Raw genomic sequence first — 25,168 nt, forward strand, 5'->3', positions numbered from 1 at the left:
AGCAATGCCACTAAGAGAAAAATGGTGCCCAAAGTCTAGTCCGTTGGGGAAGTAGCCGGTGACGGGGAATCCATGGGATGACTAGTGAGCATCTAACGTCCGGAAAGATTGTGCTCCTCGATGGAAGGTACACCAAAGAAATAGAAGATATGAAGCTTTGGCGTTGGCTGAAATTACTGGACAGCAGCTGTTCAGCACGGGATCTCCTTAGGGCAGCAATTGGGGCAGATTCTGGACAGCTAGACAGCAGACTAGCTTGCTTTGGACGTCAGGGCAGCAAGTTATTTTGCTCCGGGAAGCTTCTAGACAGGAAACTGGGCTGTTTCTGAAATCTGGACAGCAAATCCTAAAGCATGGTCAGCGGCTTGGGTTCCCTGGATGGCTGAACGGCAACAGAACCTCGGCTGGAGCCTTAGGATCACAAAAGAAAAAGCTGGGCAAGCAATTTCCAAGATTTGGAAATGAGGACAGCCACGGTAAAAGTCCAGAATTTTCTGGACAGCAAGGGGGCAGCCATGGTGGTTGAGGATTTGGTGAGATGCTTAGAAATCTGAAATTAGATTTCAAGTTAAGTGGAATTGGAGGGAAAAATCTGAGGTTTTAATTTCAGATTTTATTAAAAGGAAGGGGCCTACTCCGGCGAACTCACTAAGAGATCTTGGAGGGAGGAACTCACAAAGAGAACAAGTAGTAAATTTCATTTCATCAAAACTAACTATTACATAAGAAAAGGGTCATATGTAGGCCTCCAAATGACAAAGAAAACAAAAGACTAAAATGCCCCTTGGGCTACAATAGCGACCAGATACCCATAAGGGCAAAAGCGGAAAAACTGAAAAAATAAAAAATAAAATAAAATACTAAAAAAAATGACTCAAAATAAAACTCATGATCGTGGCCGTCGATCTCCGGCGTCTCCTAATGGTACATGTGTCGAAATCTTTGACGATGTCCTCATCAGTCAACTTCCCATTAATTAACATGAAGAGTTCCAAGAGTGGGCCAACCATGAGAAAAGGGAAGCGGTTGTGGCATTTCCAATTCCCAACTATTTTTGAAAATGAAAATAATCAGAGGCAACTAATTAACATGAAGAGTTCCAAGGGGCAAGTGAAGTCCAATTGGAATCCCAAAGGTCAAAATTTCATATTTGGGAAATGATGGACTGGGAACTTGGATGGGGAGGTGGCGGTGGTGGACTTGTCGTGGGCGGTGAAAGGGGAAGGGAGTTGACCGGCGGTTAGGGAGGAAGGAGGAGGGAAAGGGGAAGAGATACAAGGGGAGAACCAAGAACTCGCCTTAATGGGCTGTTGGGTACTTCATTCGCCTTCTCCTAAGGCTTCACCACTCCACCACACTCACTCTCACACAAGAGAAGAGAGCTAAAATCAAAATTCATTCAAACATAATCATCATCACCTTACAAGGGGGGAGAGCCATATATATAGGCTCCACCACATGACAAGACAAAAGACACAAATGCCTTTGGGCTTACAACATAACATTAAGGAAAAGTTCACAAATACCTTTGGGCCTACAACATAAGATTAAGGAAAAATTCACAAACTAAATTAAATCAAATAAAACACACATAACAATTAATAATATAATGACTCAATCGTTGTCACGACCCGGCCCAATGAACTCGTGTAGACGAGGCGGGAAAGGAATCAGACGTTCAGAACATAAACTTTTCTTAAAACAAGCATTGAATTAATCTAAAAGACTTCATAAGAAACTAAAAGCGGCTCTAAAAATTTTTCAAATATACAAAATATTTCATATCACTTCAAGAGAGGATTCACATGTACAAAGGTGGTTACAAAACTTAACATTTATGCTAAACCACCCAAAAAGGTGTAAACTACAACTAAGCAAAAATATAAAAAGAACCTGTCAGCCGGTCCTCTACGACTGTAGGTGAACCAAGGGTGGTCAGCCATTCTTTGCAGTTGTTTCTCCTAAAAAGTATCCCAACACGAGAGAGTGAGCTAACGCTCAATAGGAAAACTCTAACCCTAACATTTTCACATGACTTTTAAAATAAAAATTTACATATATGTTAGACGTGAAATGGCTTGATTGTTTTGCTACACATGATAGTTCATATGTCTTATGAATGTTAGATGTCTTATGTATGTCATATGCCTTATGCATGTCATGTGTCTTATGGATAGCATAGCTTATGTATGTCATATGCTTACTTATGTTTTATCTTACACAATCGTACCAAAGTACCAGGAGTGTACTGATCATGTACACAAACATCTTTTTGGCCATTCATTTCCTTTCCTCTTTTGCCCCAAAGGGTCATATTATTCCGTATTGTTCATAAGAGTCATATTTGTGCTTTCGCACCATATTTCGTACTCCGCCTTCAACATGCACAATCATTTACATAATCTTTTCATAGAAACATAGGTATGAAATGTAGCATTTTCATAAAAAATCATATACCTTGATCATGAAGTGCATGAAAGAAACTTCTATGAAATGGTTAGAATTTTAAACATCAACTATGCATTTGATATGTATCAAATCAACTAAAGATATATATTTGTTATGTATCAAAACAACTAAAAATATGCATTTGCTATGTATCAAATCAACTAAAGATATAAAACATAAAGGAACAATAAAATCATAAAGGAACATGAATATGTAAAATAAGATATTCCTACCTCAATTGCCATTTGAAAGTCTTCACTTCACCAACTTCTCTAATTCATCTTTTCAAAACCTAAGGGAAATATTACAGCATAAGCCTCTTATGTCAATTCAAATCACTATATCACACTAACCCTACACATGGCATAGCAAATTATTCCCCTTAAACTCATTATACTCATTCTTGGTGGGGGCAAGAAATATAGAGGAGCCTATACTCCTCGCCCGCACAAATGATTGACCCTTAACCGACGACCCACTAAATCACGAAAGATGGGACTAAGATGAGGAAGAACAAAATCTTACATTTCAAATATAAGACCGACTTAGAAATTAAAAAACAAACAAAAATTACAACGACTTACAAACTCGGCTCGAAATTAAAAGACATCCTAAAGTTGCTTCACTTATAGAAGAGGGATACAGGTGGAGTGGCACTTGCGGAGAGACGAAAGAGGTTAGAAGCTAAGACGAAAGGTTGGAAAGAGCTCGCAAGATTTCCGGAAGGGGATGAGAAAGAAGACGGACAAAGCTCGCAAGCTTTTCCATGAAACCCGCAGGTTTACATTTTCAAAAATCACATATCATTCAACTTTTTAAAACATAACAATCCCCTCATATTTATAGGTATGAAAGGGGGAATACAAACAGACACAACATTTAATTCCCATAGGAATCCCAAACATCACAAGCCATAAAAAGCCCTTGCTTTTCACGAAAAAACAACCCAGCCCACAAACCGAAGGAGCCACCACAGGAACCAAGGAGGCCGCACGGAACCAAGGCGCCAAAGCCACAGGAAAACTCCCAGGCTCGGAAAACCAGCAGTCGGCCGGAAATCCAAGGGGCAAAGGCACAAAAAACAATAGCCCATGGTAGAAGCCAAGGAGCCACACATGGGAAACAACACTTCTTGGAATTCCAAAAGCCGGTTTGAAATTCCAAGAGACAAACATAATTAAAGATAAAAAAAATAATAAAAAATACATTTAATAAAAAGATAATTATGAACTAAAATGTTAGCTAATAATGAGCTAACCCTTAGCTAAATAAGTGAAGTAAAGACCAGCTCATAAATGAGCTAAAATTTCAGCTCAACTTGATTGAGCTTGTAAACTCGGGGGAAGCCAAAATTGATTTATTTTGGACATGAGTTGACCCCCCCCCTTCTTGTCTACATCAGATTCTCCCCTTCTTGAAGAACTCATCTCCCGATGAGTTAGCTTTGGTTTCTTTTGAGGAGGCAAAGGCGTCGCATCCAGCTCTTCGATCTTATCTTCATATTTCTGCAGGATCTCATCTCGTTCTTTCAGGAATTGATCTTGTAAACGTTGCTTCTTCTTCATGTACCTTTTTGTACGTAGATGCATCCATACTTGAAGCTTGTACAGTTCATATTCCAAAGGATGTGTTGACTTTGAAGGAATCCACCTATCCATAGAATCTTCAATTTCATCGGACTTGTTTTCTTTGATTTTTTTGTCTTTTTTCATTTTTTTTTAGACGACTCAAAAAAACTCAATCTAAAAAAACTCTAGACTCACAATTCTTTTAGAGACTCAACAAGACTCACAACAAACGACTTGACTTGACAAACTTAACAAACTAAAATAAAATTTGACAAACTACAACTTGACAAACACAACCTAGGATTTCCTACCTTGCTCTGATACATAATTGGTGGAGGCAAAAAATATAGGGGAGCCTTAACCCCTTGCCCGCACGAATGATTGACCCTTAACCGACAAACCACTAAATCACGAAAGATGGGACTAAGATGAGGAAGAACAAACTCTTACATTTCAAATCTAAGACCGACTTAGAAATTAAAAAACAAACAGAAATTACAACGACTTACAAATTCGACTCTAAATTAAAAGACACCCTAAAGTTGCTTCACTTATAGAAGAGGGATACAGGTGGAGTGGCACTTGCAGAGAGATGAAAGAGGTTAGAAGCCAAGACGAAAGGTTGGAAAGAGCTCGCAAGATTTTGAGTCATTTGTAAGTTTCAAAGTTGTAAGTGTCGTCAAGTAAGTGTCTATGTTTGTAAGTTTCTTTATATAATATAAAAAGTGTATTTTGAGTATTTTTATGTCTTTATTTTGTTCTTAGTAAGAGTTTATTTTTTGTGATAAAAAATTTGGGTCCCTCTCCCAAATTTTTGATTGCATCCCCCCCCCCCCCTTTGTCTACATCAATTCTACTACCCATACCCTCAAGATAAAAGGGTACAACAATAACAACAATATAAGATAGCATTTATACATCATCAACCCTACACAATTCATGATTTTAAATAAATTATTTTCGGATTAAAATTATATAAAAATTTAAAAATGTTCTTTTCTTTTCAAATTCTCATTTTTGCTTCATTAGAGACTTCCCAAGTCTTTTAGAAATGAATTTAGTTATCTCAAAGCTTACAATTTGAAATTTTGGAAAGCCATAATGTGGAAACTCCAAATTTTCTTAAGGAAAACTTTGGATTTCAAGGTAATTATGCTTCTAAATCATTCCTAACCTCATTCCTATAACAAAAGAAATTTTTCACCAAACCCCAACTTTTTTAACCTAAAATTTTTCTTCATAAAAATTCATTTTTCTTACTTAGGAGTATGCACACATACAATCCCTAACACTTTCCTATGAAAGCCCCAACATATAAGCCAAAACCCTAATTTGAAATCTAAGGAAAATTAGGGAAAACACATAAATTTTTTACATGAAAACCTTCCCTCAACTTCCTAAGGTTTTTGAAAGGGAAAAGAGTGTAGGAAGTTGAGGGAAGGTTTTCATGTAAAGAATATGTTTTTTCCCTAATTTTCTTTAGATTTCAAATTAGGGTTTTGGCTTATATGTTGAGGCATTCATAGGAAAGTGTTAGGGATTGTATGTGTGTATACTCCTTGAAAATTTTCTTTTGTTTTAGGAATAAGGTTAGGAAGGATTTAGAAGCATAATTACCTTGAAATCCAAAGTTTTACTTAAGAATATTTGGAGTTTCCACATTAGGGCTTTCCAAAATTTCAAATTGTAAGCTTTGAGATAACTAAATTTATTTCTAAAAGACTTGAGAAGCCTCTAATGAAGCAAAAATTATAATTTGAAAAGAAAAGAATATTTTTAAATTTTTATATAATTTTAATCCGAAAATAATTTATTTAAAATCATGAATTGTGTAGGGTTGATGATGTATAAATGATATCTTATGTTGTTGTTATTGTTGTACCCTTTTATCTTGAGGGTATGGGTAGGAGAATGAGTATAATGTGTTCAAGGGGAATAATTAGCAATGACATGTATAGGGTTATTGTGATATAGCGGTTTGAATTGACATATGAGGCTTATGTTGTAATGTTTCCCTTAGGTTTTGAAAAGAGAAATTAAGGAGAAGTTGGTGAACTGAAGACTTTCAAAGGGTAATTGAGATAGGAATCTCTTATTCTACATATTCATGTTCTTTATGATTTTATTGTTCTTTTATGTTTTATATCTTTAGTTGATTTGATACATTACAAATGCATATCTTTAGTTGATTTGATACATAACAAATGTATATATTTTTTTGATTTGATACATAGCAAATGCATAGTTGATGTTTAAAATTCTAACCATTTCATAGAAGTTTCTTTCATGCACTTACTTCATGATCAAGGCATATAGTTATTATCAAAATGCTACATTTCATACCTATATTTCTATAGAAAGATTATGTAAATGATTGTGCATGTTGAAGGCGGAGTACCAAATATGGTGCGAAAGCACAAATATGGCCCTTATGAGCAATACGGAATAAAATGGCCCTTTGGGGAAAAGAGAAAAAGAAATGAATTGCCAAAAAAATATTTGTGTATCCGATCAGTACACTCCTGATACTCCGATACGGTTGTATAAGATAAAACATGAGTAAGCATATGACATACATAAGCTATGACATATATAAACTATGACATCCATAAGACACATGGCATACATAAGGCATATGACATACATAAGGCATCTAACATTCATAAGACATAAGAACTATCGTGTGTAGCAAAACAATCAAGGCATTTCACCTCTAGCATATATGAAAATTTTCATTTTAAAAGGCATGTGAAAATGTTAGGGCTAGAGTTTTCCTATTTAGCGTTAGCTCACTCCCTCGTGTTGGGATACTTTTCAGGAGAACCAGCTGCAAAGAATGGCTGATCACCCTTGGTTCACCTACAGTCGTAGAGGACCAGCTGATACGTTCTTTTTATGTTTTTCTTAGTTGTAGTTTACACCTTTTTGGGTGGTTTGGCATAAATGTTAAGTTTTGTAACCACCTTTGTACATGTAAATCCTCTCTTGAAGTGATATAAAATGATATGAAATATTTTGTATATTTGGAAAATTTTTAGAGACGCTTTTAGTTTCTTGTGAAATCTTTTAGATTAATTCAATGCATGTTTTAAGAAAATTTTATGTTCTGAACGTGCAATTTCGTTCCCGCCTCGTCTACAAGAGCTCACCGGGCCGGGTCATGACAATCGTGGTCGTCGATCTACGACCCTTCTATGATAAACTTTCTATGCATTGATGTCCCCATCACATTCACTACATTACAAAAGAAAATTAATACCCATTAATTAGGCCATCAAGCACTAGCATAGATCTCGAAGATTTATATAAAATATCCTATCACGAGTTTAGTAAGAAAATAAATCATTTACCCTCTTTCCGATCTGAAAGGAGGAATGTGATCTAAAAATTTAAATACTCAATAAAAAAAAGAAACTACTATAGAGAGAGCCTACAAAAAAAAATATTTCAATATTCTCTCAGAACTCGAGCAATCTGAGAATAAATATGTGCAGGTTTAGAATTTAATGACAAAAAACTTTCCAAGGAAGTCAGGATGCGATTCACAAAAAAAAACATAGGGGTACAAAGAAAATTCAATCCGCATATCTAACCACATCCATATTTAAACATAGCAACCTAGTATCAGATAGTTCAAAAATGTCTGCTAGATCTTAAGAAAGGATACCAAGCCCTTTAATGACCAAAGCGTTACATGAGAAAAGTTGAGATAGACATAAATTTGAAATTTTATTCTCATTGATATTTGACTTATTTTATATTTTTAGATTATATTATCAAATCAAGATTGTTCTAGTCAAGTTAATTAATTTATTAGCCTTTTTGTTAACAAGTTGTTAGAAATGAATCAGCTTATTATCAATTTCCCTAGAAATTTACTATTTTTTATCAATAAATTCAAGTCATATAAGATAATTTATGACATGAATAAAATTCTCATTTTGCATGAGAAGACTCTTCTTCATCTACTCTAAGATTTGATTGTTGTTCAGAGTTGAGCTCTAAAACTTTTATAACCAATCTCCCTATTCAAAAGGCAGGCTTTCTTACCCAATAATTATTTCTTAATTTTTTTCATCTTTTCCCTCTTCAATATTATCTATTGCAGATTTTTTTCAAGGCATGCATGCATCAAATTTGTAATAGAGCTACAATTTTAGATTGCTATTTATGCAATATTTTTGAAATCAACTTTTATAAGAGTTTTTCTTTTTCCCCAAAACAATAGCAATTCCCTCCTTTAATATTACAATCATGTTCATGAATAGCAATTTACATTCCACATAACAGTAACCCTCCTTAAACCCTTGTTTTCTACGTCATACAGATTTTATCTCTCTCCTCTAGCAATCTTTCTCAAAACCTATCTTCCATATAATTATCCCTATTCAAATTCAAATTTCAATTCAAAGTCCTAAAAATTATCATCCTAATTTCTTAAACCTTATTGATTTCCGCCAACCAAAAGAATCTTAGAAGAAATTGTAAGCAGATAGGACAATATAATTCAATTCTTCCTCCTTCCCGGGCCTAAGATGAGACTTCAAAAAGTAATGTCACATTAGGTCAAACATCCAATCATTACCATCATAGTTATAAAAGTAGCATTAATCAAAGTAATATTCAAATGGATATTAGTCAATAATCCTTTAAAACATATACATGATTATCCTACTCTAACAAATCTTTTCTATACCCACACAACACCAGCCAAACAAAAAATAAAAATTGAAAAAAAAAAAGTTAAAATGAAGGAAAAAAAATCTGACCGGACCACACAAATCAACTGTGAATCTCTCTAGTAAGACAATCCGCCATCTACAACTCATCTTATACTCAATAGATTCAAATCATCACGATCAAAAGCATCAACAAAGTCCAGGTTCAATTGAGCAATCTGATCAAGATGACTTTTCAGATTTTTAAGTAGTAGCACGCCGATTCTTACACTCTCTTAATGACTAGTGTTCTTTCAAGATCACAACATCCAAAACTCCACTAGAATTACCACTAACAAGTGATAATCCATGGTTGATTGAACATAATGTTTACTTTGGTTGTATTATCCAAGGTTGTGAAAACTAGACCAAACAATGAACCAGAAGAATGAAAGGTTTACGGTTCAACCGGTTCAACCCCGGAACTAGTCGAACCAAGGTCGAACTGGATGACATAATAATAATATTATTATTAAAAATTAATAAAATTAACATAATATAATATTAACATATGAGCATTTAATAATATTTATAAAACTTATAAATATAAATATCATTTAAGAATAATATATTTATATGTTTATAATTAAAAAATATTTATAAGAATAATATTTAATATAATATATAAATTTATATAATATTAAAAATTAATGATCATTAATATAATATAAATAAATGAGATAATAATATGCATATATTAAAGTGTAATTAATCATTATATTTAATTAAAATATTTTAAAAAGATAACAGAATTTAATAAACTAAAATATATTATTTAACATTTAATTAAAACAAAAAAAATTATATAACAAGTCGATTCTTTCCAAATCGGACCAGTTCACCGGTTGAACTACTAGTTCGAGCTGATTCGATGTGAAGCTCCGTAAGCTGGATCGGATTGGTCACCCGACCAGTTGAACCGGCCGGTCTAGTCTGATTTTCAAAACATTGGTATTATCACAACACGTCAGAATTGCATTTTGCACCTGGAGAACATAAATTTTATTGCCACGAATATTTGAGATTTTTATATTTTTTATATTTTATTATTTTATTAGAATTGTTCTAACTCATGTTATAATCAGTTAATAATTTGATAGCAATCAGTTAGTAGTTTACTACTTTTTTAATAATTTGTTAACATTTTATTAGTAGATTAATATTTCTTTTATCAATAAATATAAGAATTCTGACAAATATAAGAAAGTTTATAGCATGATTTTTTTTTTTTATTTTTTTTTAATATGGAGACTCTTCTTCTTCACCTACTCTAGAATTTGAGACTTGAAACACTCTGGGGAGAGACAATCTCCATGTTAAAGTGTGATGGTTGCTTATTAGATTATTGTTTCTTAATAGTTTCAATTTTAATATATTATTTCTTCTTCTTCTTTTTTCAAACTTACCCTGCATCACGTTAGTTTGAGGCTAGAGGTAAATTAGTTAGAATTAATTAGTTCATCTATTACTATTTTCATATTAAGTAAAAGTAAGTTTCCTTTGTTACATATGGTCAATATGCACACATGACATGTTTTCTATTATATTAAAAATGAATTTGCAATTAAGAAAATCATAGCATAGTAATAAATACTTAAAGTGGAAGAAATAAAAATAAAAAGGTGCTAGATTAGAAGAGAACCTCCTTCTCGTACAACAATTCAAAATTCTCTGACAAATTTCCAACCAACTGTGAGAGATCAGGTCGATCCCTATATGCCAAGCCTATATTATGCCAAACCTGACGTTATATGAAAAGGATTAGGAAGCATTTATACATAACAGTTATTCTGAATATAGAACAAAAAATAAGGAAGCATTAACAAACAAAAGGTGGTCTAGCCACCAATCTTATGGTCACTTTAAGAAAGTTGTATTGTTCATAATTCAAAAGGTTATCAATATATAACAACCTAAATTTCTCACCACAGTGCATATTCCAACATTTTCATTTTTTCTAATGCGTCTATCTAGTCAACTAAGAAAATTTCTAAATTATTTGAGAGTTTAAAAGTTAAATGGAAAAAATGAGGGCAACTTTTGTTGGTCAATTATGAAGTAAGCAGATTTAAGGATGTGGTATAAACAAGTGGTGATGAGAACAAAGTATATAGGGTAGAACTTTTGCTATGTAAGACAAAAGATTATAAGGCTAATAACAAAGCGAATTCACTAGTGATCTCTAATTCATGGTGAAAACTTAGTGAACAAAGAAAAAGAGCAACAGTAAACAGTTCTGATAAAAGAATGCCCATATAAATTAACAACAGCGTTAAAATTAGCTAAATTTGATCAAAAAAAGGTCAGGTAAACTGAATAATACAAACTTCATTATTCAACTGATAGCACCAAGAGATATTGCTCGTCCAAGTAAAGATGATAAGAAGCATACAATGAATGCAATGAGAGTGCGAGGTGGAAAGAGTTAGAAATAAAAGATGAACTAATATGGCACTACTGAAATTGTCCCAAAATAAGTTTGATCATTAAATTAAGAGAAATGTAAAGATTTCTGCTCCGATAATCTTCATACAAGGAGTCCATAGGACGATCAACCTAACTCCTAAACTGCTCAATAATGTTGAAATTCTTGAGAAGCTAACAAGAAAACTTCATGAAAGTACACATTCATCAGCCTTGATATTGGGGATTTGATGTAAATTCCAACAGCCAATTAACATCGTCACCAACATTGATATCAATGTCATCTAATTAGATCAAATTGTTCAATGTAGATCTCCAACATCAAACACAGGATTGAAGGACTTCATCAATTTATCCATCATCACACTATGATTATGATAGTTTGACATGAATCTCAAAGGCAAAGTGCAAGCTTCTCCACACCTTCATCAATTGGATGACTAAAATGCCTCCAATCAAAGGGTATTTGGTCCAACAAGAATCTTGAACACAATAAGGCTCATCGATCAAGCATATACCTCACCCAGATACTAGAATGACATTCGCATTCACATGCTATAAATACCCAATCGAGGCAAAGGTGTATTTAAAAATTTTGAAGGAGACTACAAAATTGATTTCAATCTTTTATTTTCTTTCAAGTTGACTCGTTTCAAGCAGCCACTCCTCAAAAGCAAACTCACCCTTTCTTGGTCATGTGTGTGCATGACTTGAGTATGAGCTAAAGATGATATACCTTAATAACCTTGGCTACCAAAAATTGCTTCACAGTATGCAAGTGGAAAGCATCTCCATGCTTGGTGACTAAAGTACATCATTAAAACACTGCCACTCATCGAGAATTCTAGCCGGAGGGTCCAATCACCCTTTAGATAAGACATCAGCTCCTAAAACTCTAAAAATCTTCAACCATAACTCATAGGAATAATGAGCACAACACAAAGTAAACCATCTCAGAAGATTCCTAAGCTAGGCCCCACTATATCTGGCCTTCTAAACATCAAAACCCTACCTCAAACCATACCACAAAAATTCAAGAAACAAGTTAGCTAATAAAGGTACACCAGCTCACTCACTCAAAAACCAATTTAATAACTAAAAGACGGCAACCACAAAATTATTGATCTTTTGTTTGACTTCCATTACCAAGCAACTCAACTCGCCCATGAATAAATGGGGCATGACTATGTTGAATCAAGACCATGAATGTAGCTCATCCTCCAAATGACACCCAAAGTCCTAGCGCCCATACTAAACCAAAAGAACCACCTACTCTAGAATATTTAATTCATATTTACAGCATTCTAGATATTGTAAATACATCAAATGTTCTCCATCACAATCAGAGGGGTCTCAATCATTGACGAAGAGGAAGGAGTTCATATGCCTCCTACTCTGGCACAAATCAACTTACTCCCACCTAAACATATTTGAGAAGAGGTCTAACGCTTATTTTAAGAAAAAAAAAATCATAAATTTCTAGTGGAGGTTGCAAATAGCCTACCCAAATAATGAAATTATGATGAACTCACTTTATTGTTTGAATTATTGACCACCTAATCTGATGCATTCAAATGATCATTTTTTTTATGTTATTGTAATTTTACGTTTTATTTTTTTGTTTACCCAATGATGGAAGGCAACCGATGAGCATGTGTGGTTTAGGTGCTCTTGGGCATGTTTTTTCCTTTGGTGTGTAGCTTCTTTGGGTTCTTTGTGCTTGGGTTGACTTGGATTTGTAGGTGGGGCAGCTGAGTTGTTCATTTGCTTTGGGTTGTTCGGTTCCTGCTCCCTGCTTTCCTGGTTTCCCCTGCTAGGCTATTTGATTTCTGCTTCTGCTCCCTGCTTTCCCGGTTTTCCTTGTTGGGCTGTTCGGTTTCTGCTCCTGCTCCCTACTTTCCTGGTTTTAAAATAGTTAAATAGAATGCTCAAGGACATGCAAACTAGTGGTCCACCACAGCTACTTTGATCCAATCCAACGTCTGCCACGACTCCTCCGGTAAATCCCAACAAAACTTACCAACCAACACCACTCTCAATTTTAAAAGAATGATACAATGGGATGGAAACTTGTGGAGAGAAGGAAAGGATTAGAAGACTCTAGATGCTCCAACCATAGGCGTTAAAATAGTTTCCCTCTCAATGAAAAAAAAATTCATGATGTATCGTAAAAATAACAATTCATACAAAGTTCAAGGTGAAGGAGCAATTAGACAAAAAATCCATGATAGCATGGAAAAGCTACTCAAGGATGTAAGATACAATTTGAACTAGAAGAAATTCCATTTTCTTGGTGAATTAGACTGGTGTGGATAAAGTTTTAAATGTTATGGTGAAAGCCCAAACTTGAACAAAATTCTATTTATTCTTCATGAAAGGCATTCATATGACTGTAGTGTATACATTGGAAGGTAAAATTGTGATTAGGGGTTTGTGTAAGCATGTCATATAATCTTGTTAATGAAAATATTAGAATATGTAAGCATAATAGAGCTAGAAGAATTGTATAAACTAGGTTATTTGGAAATAAGAAGCCAAGTAATTTAGATTTTTTTGAACATTGAATGCTAGAAAAATAGAAGATGTTAAAGTTTGCAACTTTGAAACATAATTCTAAAGAAATTTAAATTATGTGCATTCAAATCAGTGTGGTTCTATAAAATGAGAGCCACATGGCAAAGCAAAATATTTTCTTTCTTTTATTGATGGAGGCTTAACACATAGAAATTAAGATTCTAGTGTATATCTGAAATATGTTGAGGATAGTAGCACAACCTATCTTTTACTTGAAAAATCAAAAGATTGTAGGCCTTGCTCAAGATTGAGTTTGAAACAGGGTTTGAAAAGGCAATCGAGGCTACGCCTTGATTTGAGGCGAACAATAGGCTCCTCAATTCGAGGCTTAAGACTCAACTCAACCATTCTTGTGAGGCTTATGCCTTTTTCATAAAAAGTGTATGCCTCGAGGCATTTTGTGGCATCACCTCAAATACTTTACATTCTTTTTATATGTATCATACTTAACGCATCTCTCTCAAGATAGAAAGGCACGCGAGCAGCTCTTCATTAATCCTAGTCGTCTCGGTCAAGTTTGTCTCCAACACACGAGCAATGAGCAGCAGTGTATTGTTTCAACGTCGATCTGGTCTCCAACACGCAAACAACATCCGGGCTTCGAACCCATCTCCAACACCAAGTGGCACCTGGCATCAAGCTCGTCCCCAAGACACAAGTTCGACTTCGCATGCTTCACCGGCCTCGTGTGAAGTAGAGTTTTGAAAGAGTAGCTCAATAAAGTTTCTTTCGATCCTTCGACAGTGCCGATCTTTTGTTAGTTTGGAAGGTAGGACACAAGCTCACAACGAAGGTAACAATATTTACTTCCTTTTGTGCGCTTAAGCAAAATGGAGAAGGAACGGGATTTAAGTTCATACATATTTAAAGTCGACATTTTTGCTATTTGATTGAATATTTTACTTTAAATGCATTAATTGATTGTAAATGCATCAGTTGTTGTAGGCTGATTTTGACATCATGTGCTAAGTGGGTTATATAGGAGTGTTTACTGCTTGATGATTTTTATAGGTCCTTAATCCCATCATTTATTGCAAGCTTTGAGCTTGTTTTGTTGCCATGTTGCATGATGGATTTAAAGCTTTTCAAGATAAAGATTGGCAAGGATGGATGACAAAAAAAAAGATTGTTTTGAATGGCACTCAAGTTGAAGAACCAGGTGAAAGTAACTAGAGGTATGTTTACATTAAATGCATTTTTTTTTTGTGATAAGCGGATAACTAGGGGTGTTAGAGGCTTAAGGATCACTTGGCTTGCATACATATCAACATTGGACTGTGTGAATGTGCCTGATGAAGTGAAAAAAAAAATGTATTGATTATTTGAATAACTTAGCCACCGCTAAAGAGGTGACAAAGAAATATGGACGAGATGATTAGGAATAGTTCATATTTCGGCTCCCAACATGATGAATCAAGTAGTGTAAGACATTTTGTTTCTTCTAATAGAGGCACCCGATGACTAAATAGATGTGTTGAGTTGCATGATGATGAAGAAAAAATATTAACTCTCAATTTATTCCTCCTCCAACCGTTACAAAGGAATTAAAGAATAGAGTTTGTTTGGACATTGCTATGTGTTTTAATGAAAATGTTGCTAGGAGTCCATAATAGATCAACATACTTTGATCTGTTGGGAGTTATGGTTGAAGCCTGGAGATTCCTAGCATATTTGAGTTGACGATTTGAATGTTAGATGAAGTCATGACAACGACTAGCAGGGTTGATGGAGCGAAGAAGACATGGGTTGAGACAGGAGTGACCGTAATGTCAGATGGCTTATCAAATATTCGACATAGAAACATCATCAACTTACTTGTTAGCAATTCTTAAGATATTGTATTTCTAAAATCTATTAATGCTTCAGCTTTCGTAAAAGATGCACAACTGCTATTTGAAAAGTTGGATGAAATTGTTGAGTAAATAGGAGAAACATTGGTAGTTCAAGTTGTTACAGATAATACAAGTGGCCAACAAAATTGTTAATGAAAAAGACGAAGCACCATTAATAGACTTCATATGTTGCACACTGCATATATTAAATACTTGAGACATTGGGATAGTTGACATTATGGGTGAAAATGAGTCGAGCTGAGCTCAAGTCACCCTTAGCTTGAGCTTGAGTTTGAGCTTAATTAATTAATCAAGTTCGAGCTCGAACTTTATTCAACGAGTTCGAGATGGATCCCGACTCATTTATTATGAAAGAAAGAAAATGATTATGATTTAAGTAATTATTATAATATAATGGTAAAAAGAATGCGAAATTATAAGAGAATTAATAATCACTTAATATAAGAAAGTGAGATATAATTTTCAAATATTTTCAACAACTTTATACTTAAAATCCTGAATGCTAATATATTTTAAGTATGTTTTATATTAAAAATTTTTAAACGAGTCAGCTCACAAGCTAACGATTCGATTCAGGGCTAGCTCAAGCTTGGCTCGTTAGCTTATCAAGCTCAGCACACGAGCCATTTATCCAGTAGGTTGACAAGTCAGCTTGACTTGCTTACACTCTTAGTTAGGGTGTCAAAATGGGTTTTCAGGTCGAGCATGGGACATACCCGAAACTGATCCAACTCGAACCCGACCTGATTAAACAAATGGGTCAAAAATCTGTACATAGACCCAACCCAACATGTGACTTGGGTGAGGCAGAGGGCAGGAGAACGCAATGTGAGGTCTGCCAGTGCGATGTGGGGGGGATCTGCTAGTGCGAGTTGCGCAAGTCGTGATGCGGTGCAAGGTTTGCCAGTGCGGGGAAGGTCTGCCAGTGTGGGGTACCCCCCCCCCCTTGTCTACATCAGACTCCCCTTCTTGAGGACTCAGCTCCCGATGAGTCAGTTCTGGTTGTTCTTGAGGAGGTGGAGACGGAGCATCCAGTTCTTTGATCTTTTCTTCAAATTTTTTAAAATTTCTTCATGTTCCTTCTTGAACTGTTGTTGTAGATATCTTTTCCCTTCTTGAATTTTTTATCACATAGGAACATGTGATATTGAAGCTTGTATAGACAGTCTTGAAGCAGATCAGTTGAATCACCTTCTGTAGGAATCCATCTGTCCAACGGGAGAGGGACATCAGGATTGTCATGATCGTTTTCTTCCATGAATGAAACTATTTTTTTTGTTGTTTTCCATTTTTGACTGACTCAAAAAATAATCTAAACTTAAACTTAAGACAAGACTAACGACAAGACTTGACTTGACAAACAAAATAAAACTTGACAAACTAATTTGACAAACCATAATTTGACGACCAAATCCTAGGACTTCCTAACTTGCTCTGATACCAAAATGATGAGGGCAAGAAATATAAGGGGCCTATATCTCTTGAACCCACATAGACAACCCAAAAGAAACCAAAAAGAAGAAGGGAATTGACTAGAGATTTTAGAACAAACTCTTATATTTCAAATCTAACATAGATTTAGAAATTAAAAAAAAAACTTACAGAGACGACTCGTACACTTAAACAAATTACAATGACTCGAAATTAAAGACACCCTAAACTTGCTTCACTTAGAGAAGAAGGATACATATGGAGTGGCACTTGCGGAGAGACGAAAGAGGTTAGAAGCCAAGATGAAATGTTGGAAAGAGCTCGCAAGATTTTCGGAGGGAATGAGAAAGAAGACGGACAAAGCTCGCAAGCTTTTCCAAGCAAACCCGCAGGTTATAGCTTTTCCAAAAATAACATTTCATTACATTCTTAAAACAATACATAACCCCTCATATTTATAGGTATGAAAGGGGAATACCAAAAGACAAAACATTGAATTCTCATTGGAATTCCAAACATCACAACCCATAAAACCCTATTACTTTTTACGGAAAAACATCCCAAGTCCAAGAACCGAAGGAGCAACCGCGGGAGCCAAGGAGGCCACACGGAACCATGGCGCCACAGCCACGGGAAAACTCCCAGGCTCGGAAAACCAGCAACCGGCCGGAAATCCAAGGGACTAAGGCACGGAAAACAGCAACCCATGGTGGAAGCCAAGGAGCCACAGCATGGGAAAACGAAACAACTTTCTCGGGATTCCAAAAGCCCTTTTGGAACCCAAAAGACATCATAAATAAAAACAATAAAAAACTATAGAAATAACATTTAATAAAAAGATAAATAAGAACTAAAATGTTAGCTAATAATGAGCTAACCCTTAGTTCAATAAGTGAACTAAAGACCAGCTCATAAATGAGCTAAAATTTCAGCTCAATTTTGATTGAGCTTGTAAACTCGAGGGAAGTCAAAAATTGATTTATTTTGGACATGAGTTGCCCCCCCCCCTTGTCTACATCATCGAGTTAGCGAGTTGACCCGATTTTTCAAACAAGTCGAAAATTAGAACCTAAACTTGACCCGTTTGTTAAATGGATTGACCCAAACTCGGATTTTCTGGGTCGAATTTGGGTCGACTTATCGGCTTGCGTCAATAATTGACGCCCCTACCAGTAATTGCCATAAAATAAATCTATTGTATTAAAAGTGAAAATTGTACGTCAATTTATCTACAATCACTCTTGGGAGCTCAGTTTAATGAGAAAGTGCACTGATGAAAAAATTATTCAACCTGTAATCACTAGATTTGCAACTACATATTTAACTTTGCAAAAATTTAATAAGTTAAGGCAATCATTAGAAGCCATGTTTGATTCTAAATAATGGGAAATAAATTCTTGGGCAAAAAATAATAAGGAAAGCAAGTGATAGAGATTGTTATGAAAGATTATTCTTTTTGGTGAAGTACAAAGTATGCTCTGAAAACTACCAGACTTTAGTTAAGGTATTAAGAATGGTTGAATAAGAAAAGGCCCCGGCAATGGGAGTTATTTATTAAGTTATAAATAAAGCTAAGAAGGACATAGCAAGAGATTTGGTACGTCAAGAAGGAGCCTACAATGAATTTTGAGAAACTATAAATGAAAAGTGAGATCGTTAGTTACAACAATACTTACATGCTGCTGCATATTATTTAAACCGTCAATTTCATTATGATAAGAATTCTCGTGTAGATAAAGAGGTAAATTTGATTTATATTCATGCATAAATAAACTTGTTCCTGAATATGCCTATCATAAAACAAATAATCACCCTGAGAATTTTCTTTTAAAGAATGAAATATTTTATTTATTGCAACTCAAGTATGTTACAAAACACGTTCTCCCAATACGTTTGCATTCATTTCTAATTGTAAATTTGAATGTTTACGTTTTAGCTTTCTACTTGAATACATGTTAATAATTTAATTTTTTATTCAATATAAAACATTGGTGAACTAAATTTAGAGATGATGTTTCCAAACTAAAAGCATTTATAGTTGAAGTTCATAGTCTAATATGTTTAGCTTTTGCACGTGAACGTAATTGAAGCGCCTTCAACCAAATTCATACTAAGAGAAGAAATTGATTGGTTGCAGGACGTATGAACAAGCTTGTTTATATTAATGTTTAACAAAAAACTATATGATTGGCACATCAAATTACAAAAGCAAATAACTATTGATGAGAAATTTGATTATTTAGTTGTTCATGACTTACAATTTGATGATGAATAACAATCACTCAATCAGTACTAATATTCTTGAAGCTGATGATGAATGACATACTTATGTTGATGAGGAGAATGAACAAATCAATGTTGACATTGAGCAGCTACTACTTCATAATTATATAAAAGGAAAAAACCAAAGTGAGGTTGGACATTCAAATAAATCAAAAGGTACTCTTAAATACAATGAATTATTTTGTGTTATTAATTTATCATTTTATTTTAAATTATATCTACCGTAATATTAATTGGTATAGACGATAAGAAAAAAAATATTATAGTTTAAAAAAATTTTGAAGATGACTTTGACTTAACTACAAGGATTCTTCTCAAGAATATCAAAATTACGATGAAACTGCCTTAGGACTTCATCCTTAAGGAGTAGTTAAGTTTTAAGTGAGTATTTAATTTGAATCTTGTTCCAAATGTTCATATGATAATAATTTTTACTTTCAAATAAACCATTATGTTGATAGTTTATTTTATTTTTATCATTTTTAAGAATTATTTATATTTTTTTAATATTTTATTTTTTCGTTTCTAGAGTTACGTCTCAATCCACCTCAATTCTTATGTGTTGCCTCATCAAGGCAAAACATCTCGATTCCCGATTTCGCCTTTTTAAATGGGGCTTGAAACAAATGACCTTATTGATCTACCAAGAGAATTCTTAAAATGGAGATCAACAAAAATAAAGAATATTGAGAATTGTTCTTGTCACAAGGTACATACAACAAAAGGCTTGTGAATGGGTATGGGGAAGCAACTTCTGAATGCTTCTACACCTTTAGCACAATATTTTATCTTCAGCAAGGATCAAGCACCAGGTACTGATATTGAAAGACTATATATGAAGAAGATTTCCCACCAAAATATTATTGGTAGTGTCATGTATCATGCATGACATGATTTGTTATAAGCAGGTTCATGGCTAATTTAGGGAGACATCATTTGGAAGCTACAAAATAGGTGCTAAGGTACTTCAATGCGACCACAACCTAAAGATTGAGATATGAAAAAAAAATGATTTTGTAGATGAAGTGATTACAAGTTGTGGATTAAAATTTTGTTGGCTGCTTTGATAAGCTAGTGATTGCCTATGTTAAGAAAGGTAGAGGTAGACCTAAAAAGACTTGACTAGAAAATATTAGAAATGACATTTGAGAAAAATAATTCATATGGCCGACCCCACATAGTGGGATAAAAGATTGATGTTGTTGTTATTGTTGTTGATGCTTTGATAAGCTAGTGATTACAAGGTAGTGTCATATATGCAACAACTTGTTATAAGCAGGTTCATGGCTAATCTAGGGAGACATCATTTGGAAGCTACAAAATAGGTGCTAAGATACTTATTGAAACCATGACCTAAACATTGAGGTATGAAAAATATGATTTTGTAGAAGAAGTGATTACAAGGTATGTAAATTCAAATTTTGTTGGATGCTTTGATACTCAAGATTCCTTACAAGTTATGTGCTTAAGGTGTTCAAAAATATTCTTAATTGGAAGGCAAATTTGCAACCAATTGTGGCATTTTTTATAATTGAAACTGAATACATTGTTGCATGAGAAGCCATAAAAGATATTTTACTAAATTGTTGATTCAGCACATGCTCACTCTTGTGCTTGTGTTTTGTAATAATCACAGCACATTATTCCTCTCCAAGAATCCCATGATCATGAAAAGATTAAGCATATGAATGTAAAAATCCATATTATCAAGGGGATATGGAGTTCACAAGGATTCTAATAGATGACAATGCATCATATATGTTAAAAAAAACGCTGGCTTCATCAGAATTTCAACATTGTTTAGTGTTGTTGAGGATAGTGATAGATGTTTGCTTAGATCTTTGTGAATTAAAGAACCACTCTGGAGATTATTGTTTTGGTCCTAAATTTCTACTTAGTTTTCTGAATAAAGCTGTTATTAGTCAGTTTGTTTTGGGATTATTTGTATAAACTTCAATGTATAGAAATACTTTGAGATATGGTTTAAATACACCCTCACCCCCATGGTGTAGGACAATTCATTTTCTTTCCTAGTTAACCTCTTCTCCTCTTCAATTCCCCCTCCAGTTCTCTGGTTTCCATTTCTTTCCTTGCTAGCAATGGTGCATATTCTGTTAAGAACCAGTGGAAAGAAAGGTGGAGAAAGGATTGCTGAAGATTATATTCTGTAGGAGGCGGACTACTGGAAGTTTTCTGATTAATAGGAGGGACTGCACCTTGTACATGCAGAGGCTGAGGACTACCATGGCTGGAGATTGTTGTGAAGCTGCTGCGGCTACCTGAGACAGAAAACTGCTGAAGCTTAACAAGGCTTGGTGATGGGGGATGATGAAGGACTGCAGGCTGTCAGGTGGATAGATTTTGGAGAACCAGTTCAGGAAAGAAATCCAAGGACTGATCAAGAAAACTCCAAAGGAAGGTGAGTCTTCTTGGTGGCATGCATGTGTTTATCAAGAAGACATAGCTAAACTTATATATATATATATATATATATTGGAAGTATAAAGTATAAAGTATTATTTATAAAACAATCAACACTATAAGGACAGAATTCATGGCAAGTAAATGAACTTTCAATGTTAATTAAATGAAGAAATAGGAAAATCAGACCTCTCGAACATCCTCAACAAAAGCTTCATGAGAACCACCATAAGACCCAACATCCAGTCTTAAATCTATAGTGCGGAAGTCCAAAGGGCGAGAAACCATGGCAGGCGAACCAAGAATGCCTTCATCCTCATTGTCATTGGGGTTCAGTAAGGAAGTGCCAATTAAATTGCAGAATACTTTTGATTCATCACCCAATATAGCAGAGCGCAGCACAATGCGACATTTTTTCATAATTGCATCCGACACAGAAATGGGGCATTTCTCTTTCTGTCTCTTGTGGAACTTCTGATGTACACTTCCTGCAGTTGCCTGGGCCAACACAGACAAAACCGCTTTCTGTGCCAAAACCAATCAGAAAAATAGGATTAAGCACATAATTTCCATATTAAATAAAACAGAAGTAGAAAAACAAGATGATGCATTGAAAAAAGCACAGCTATAGTGACGACATGTATGCACAAAAAGAAATAAAACCTCATCAGAGTATAGGAAAACAACAGAGGAAATAAAGGTTCGCCAGAGTATTCAATGAATCTTTGTCTTAATATTTCAATTGAAAAATCAAGGTGTAAAGCGATAAAAAAAAGACTACTTAACCTTGGTAGGCCCGGATGCATTCCCTTTGTAAACTTCCTTGCTGATTGAATGCTGCAGAATTTCCTTTGCCCAATCTGGAGGATCCTTCTCTAGAGAATTATAGATGCACCTTCTGATCCTAGTCCCAACATTAGTAGGTAGCTTTCTAACAGGTTCCAAAGGTTGCGCCCACTCAGGAAGGCTGCAAGCAGTATCAACAGTTGGTTCACAACCACCCCCTGCTTCAGAATACTTGAAATCAACTTTCAAAACTTCAACATCATGTTTTGCTGAATCAGATATTTGCCTTTCAGCCTCTGCAAGCAGCTGATAATTTTACAAATTAGTAAGCCTACACGCTTAAAATGTATCTCCAGGTTCATAACCTTACAAATATTTACAATAAAAACAAAATCAAAGATATTACAAAATACACAAACGAAAGTATAGAATAGATTGACAATTCATTGAACAAGGAGAGTCAACTCCCAAACATAAAAGCCACAGCTGAAAAAAGAGAGAGAAGTCTGATCCATGAGTAAACTAATAAAGCACCTTCAACTGGTACTTCCCAGTAAAGCTAATAGGCATGTCAATGCAGCAAAACCATGTATCTACACTGCTGCTTGTCATGATAAATAATTTTCAATAACACAAGATGGCGCAGGTATAATATAAGATTACATGGTTAAACTAGGACTACGAAAACAACAATACCTTGAGATGGAAGCACCATATGATATTTCTATTTACAATCACGTAACTTTTTTTTTTAATTTTTCCACGAAGCCTTTTAGGATACTCAAGGTTTAAAAAGTGTTCGAGGAATGCCTCACCATGAGGTGTCTAGTTAGGGGTCTAAACGAGTCGAGTCGAGCTCGAGTCAGGGGTGGTCGAGCTCGACTCGCGACACTATATCGAGCTCGTCGAGACACACGATTTCCCGTTCATCACTTTCCCGCCCGGTTTTGATTTTCCCGCCCATTTCGAACATGTGGATAGCCGACACGGAACTCGAACAAAGAAGGTTGCTGGCTTGAGCTCAAGAGCCTTCAGCATTTATTAGAAAAGAAAGCTACTTTTCTTCACATCTTTTAAATTATATATATTTTTTGAAAATTTCATTGTTTTAGTAACTAAAAAGTTGTTTTCATTTATTAGCATTTATTGGTATTGATGTTCGAGAATTTTTTTATTACGCTGTTGTTGAATATTACATTAAATTTTTTTAAAACTTTTAAATATAATAAAAATATTAATGATTCAAAAAAAAATTTAACAGTAGTTCAAGCAGGCTCGTGAGCTCACGAGTCAAGCTTCATCAAGCACGAACTCGAGCTCGTTTACAAAACGAGCTCGAACTCGAGCTCGAGCTCTCGAGCTCGGCTCGTGAGCTCGATAAGCTCGACTCGCGAGCCCATAAACGAATCGAGCTCGAGCCGGCACAGAAGCCGGCTCAGCTCACTTACACCCCTATGTCTAGTAAGCGCTTTAAAACTTAAAAAAATTCTAGCTTGGGTGAGACTTACACTTTTTCATTTGAGACATGCCTCAAATCATGAGGCAAAAATCTTAAATTACCATTTACTTCAATAAAATATACTTTTATTTTTGTTTCCAAACAACAAATATTTTAACTAGAATGTGAAAAGGATGCATGATAACACCATTACATAAGTTTGCATCAACAAATTAAAAGAAATTCATCCTACAAGCTAATAACAAGCGTATAGAACAGTGAGTATCCTAGAGATATGGATATCATGCTAATATCATGCATGGGGGTGGGCAAATAATTTTTTCCAAGTCTTTAGGTTTAGAATTTAAACCAATATGGCGATAGAGGGGAGCAATTTGGAGGAGAGCGAGCACTTGTAAGTGAGAGTAGTTAAATGCTGGCGAGCATCTACAACCGAGAGTCAAGGAAATCGCATGCTAATCAATCAATTACTGTAGGAAGCAAGTGCTTACAAGTGGACTTAGACTTCCACGTCAAGCTTTGTGGGTGGGTGCTAGTTTTCTTTCATTATTTACTATTTTTAATTTTTAAATTGATTTTTAATTAAGTATTAAATTAATATTAAATACTAAGATTTGCTCATTTTTTCTTATTGTAGGATTTAGTTGCTTTTATTGATGAGCTAAGTTAATATGCTGAAATTTTATAGCATTTTATGAATTGCCTTTTTTTTAGACTTACACCCCAATCCCAATTGAGGCTAACACCTCATCTCAATGAGGTAAAACATCTAAGTTCCCAATTTCGCATTTTTAAATTTTGATAATAATATGTCAAAAGATCCCCATGTTTGAAGCTGATATTGAAACTGACATTTGAAAGCATGGCAAAAAATCAATTGCCTGTATTTTATTTTCCCAACCTCTAATGGGAAGCCAGGTAGTTCACAAGAAAAAAATATTTATGGATAATTAAGATGCATCTTCCACCCCAAGCAAGAGAAAAATACACAAGGAGATTGTTGACAAATTACTAAAAAAAACAAAGGGAAGAAACTTCAGCATAAACGGTATCAAGAATACCACCATTCTAAAACTTCAAACTTTAATTACTTTTGATAAGTATTGGCATCTGTAGTGAAGGATCGGTGGTGCTCAGATATTTCAAACCTTTATTCGGGTTAAAGCTCAACCTAATAGCCTACATAGTGGATTAATAGCAACC

At 34.6% G+C, this 25,168-nt stretch overlaps 1 protein-coding gene across 1 annotated transcript in view; it reads right to left on the reverse strand.

Annotated features, from left to right (window-relative positions):
• LOC110113390 (methyl-CpG-binding domain-containing protein 9) overlaps positions 1–25,168 on the reverse strand; it is a 69,651-nt gene that overhangs the window by 15,107 nt on the left and 29,376 nt on the right. The window contains exons 5-7 of the mRNA XM_020845953.2: positions 22,507–22,812; positions 21,910–22,245; positions 10,377–10,475 (exon numbers count right to left, since the gene is read on the reverse strand). Coding sequence (XP_020701612.1) covers positions 10,377–10,475; positions 21,910–22,245; positions 22,507–22,812 — 741 coding nt within the window. The remainder of the gene's footprint in view (positions 1–10,376; positions 10,476–21,909; positions 22,246–22,506; positions 22,813–25,168) is intronic.

Source organism: Dendrobium catenatum, unplaced genomic scaffold, assembly GCF_001605985.2.
Source record: "Dendrobium catenatum unplaced genomic scaffold, ASM160598v2 fragScaff_scaffold_621, whole genome shotgun sequence".
Classification (NCBI taxonomy): Eukaryota; Viridiplantae; Streptophyta; class Magnoliopsida; order Asparagales; family Orchidaceae; genus Dendrobium; species Dendrobium catenatum.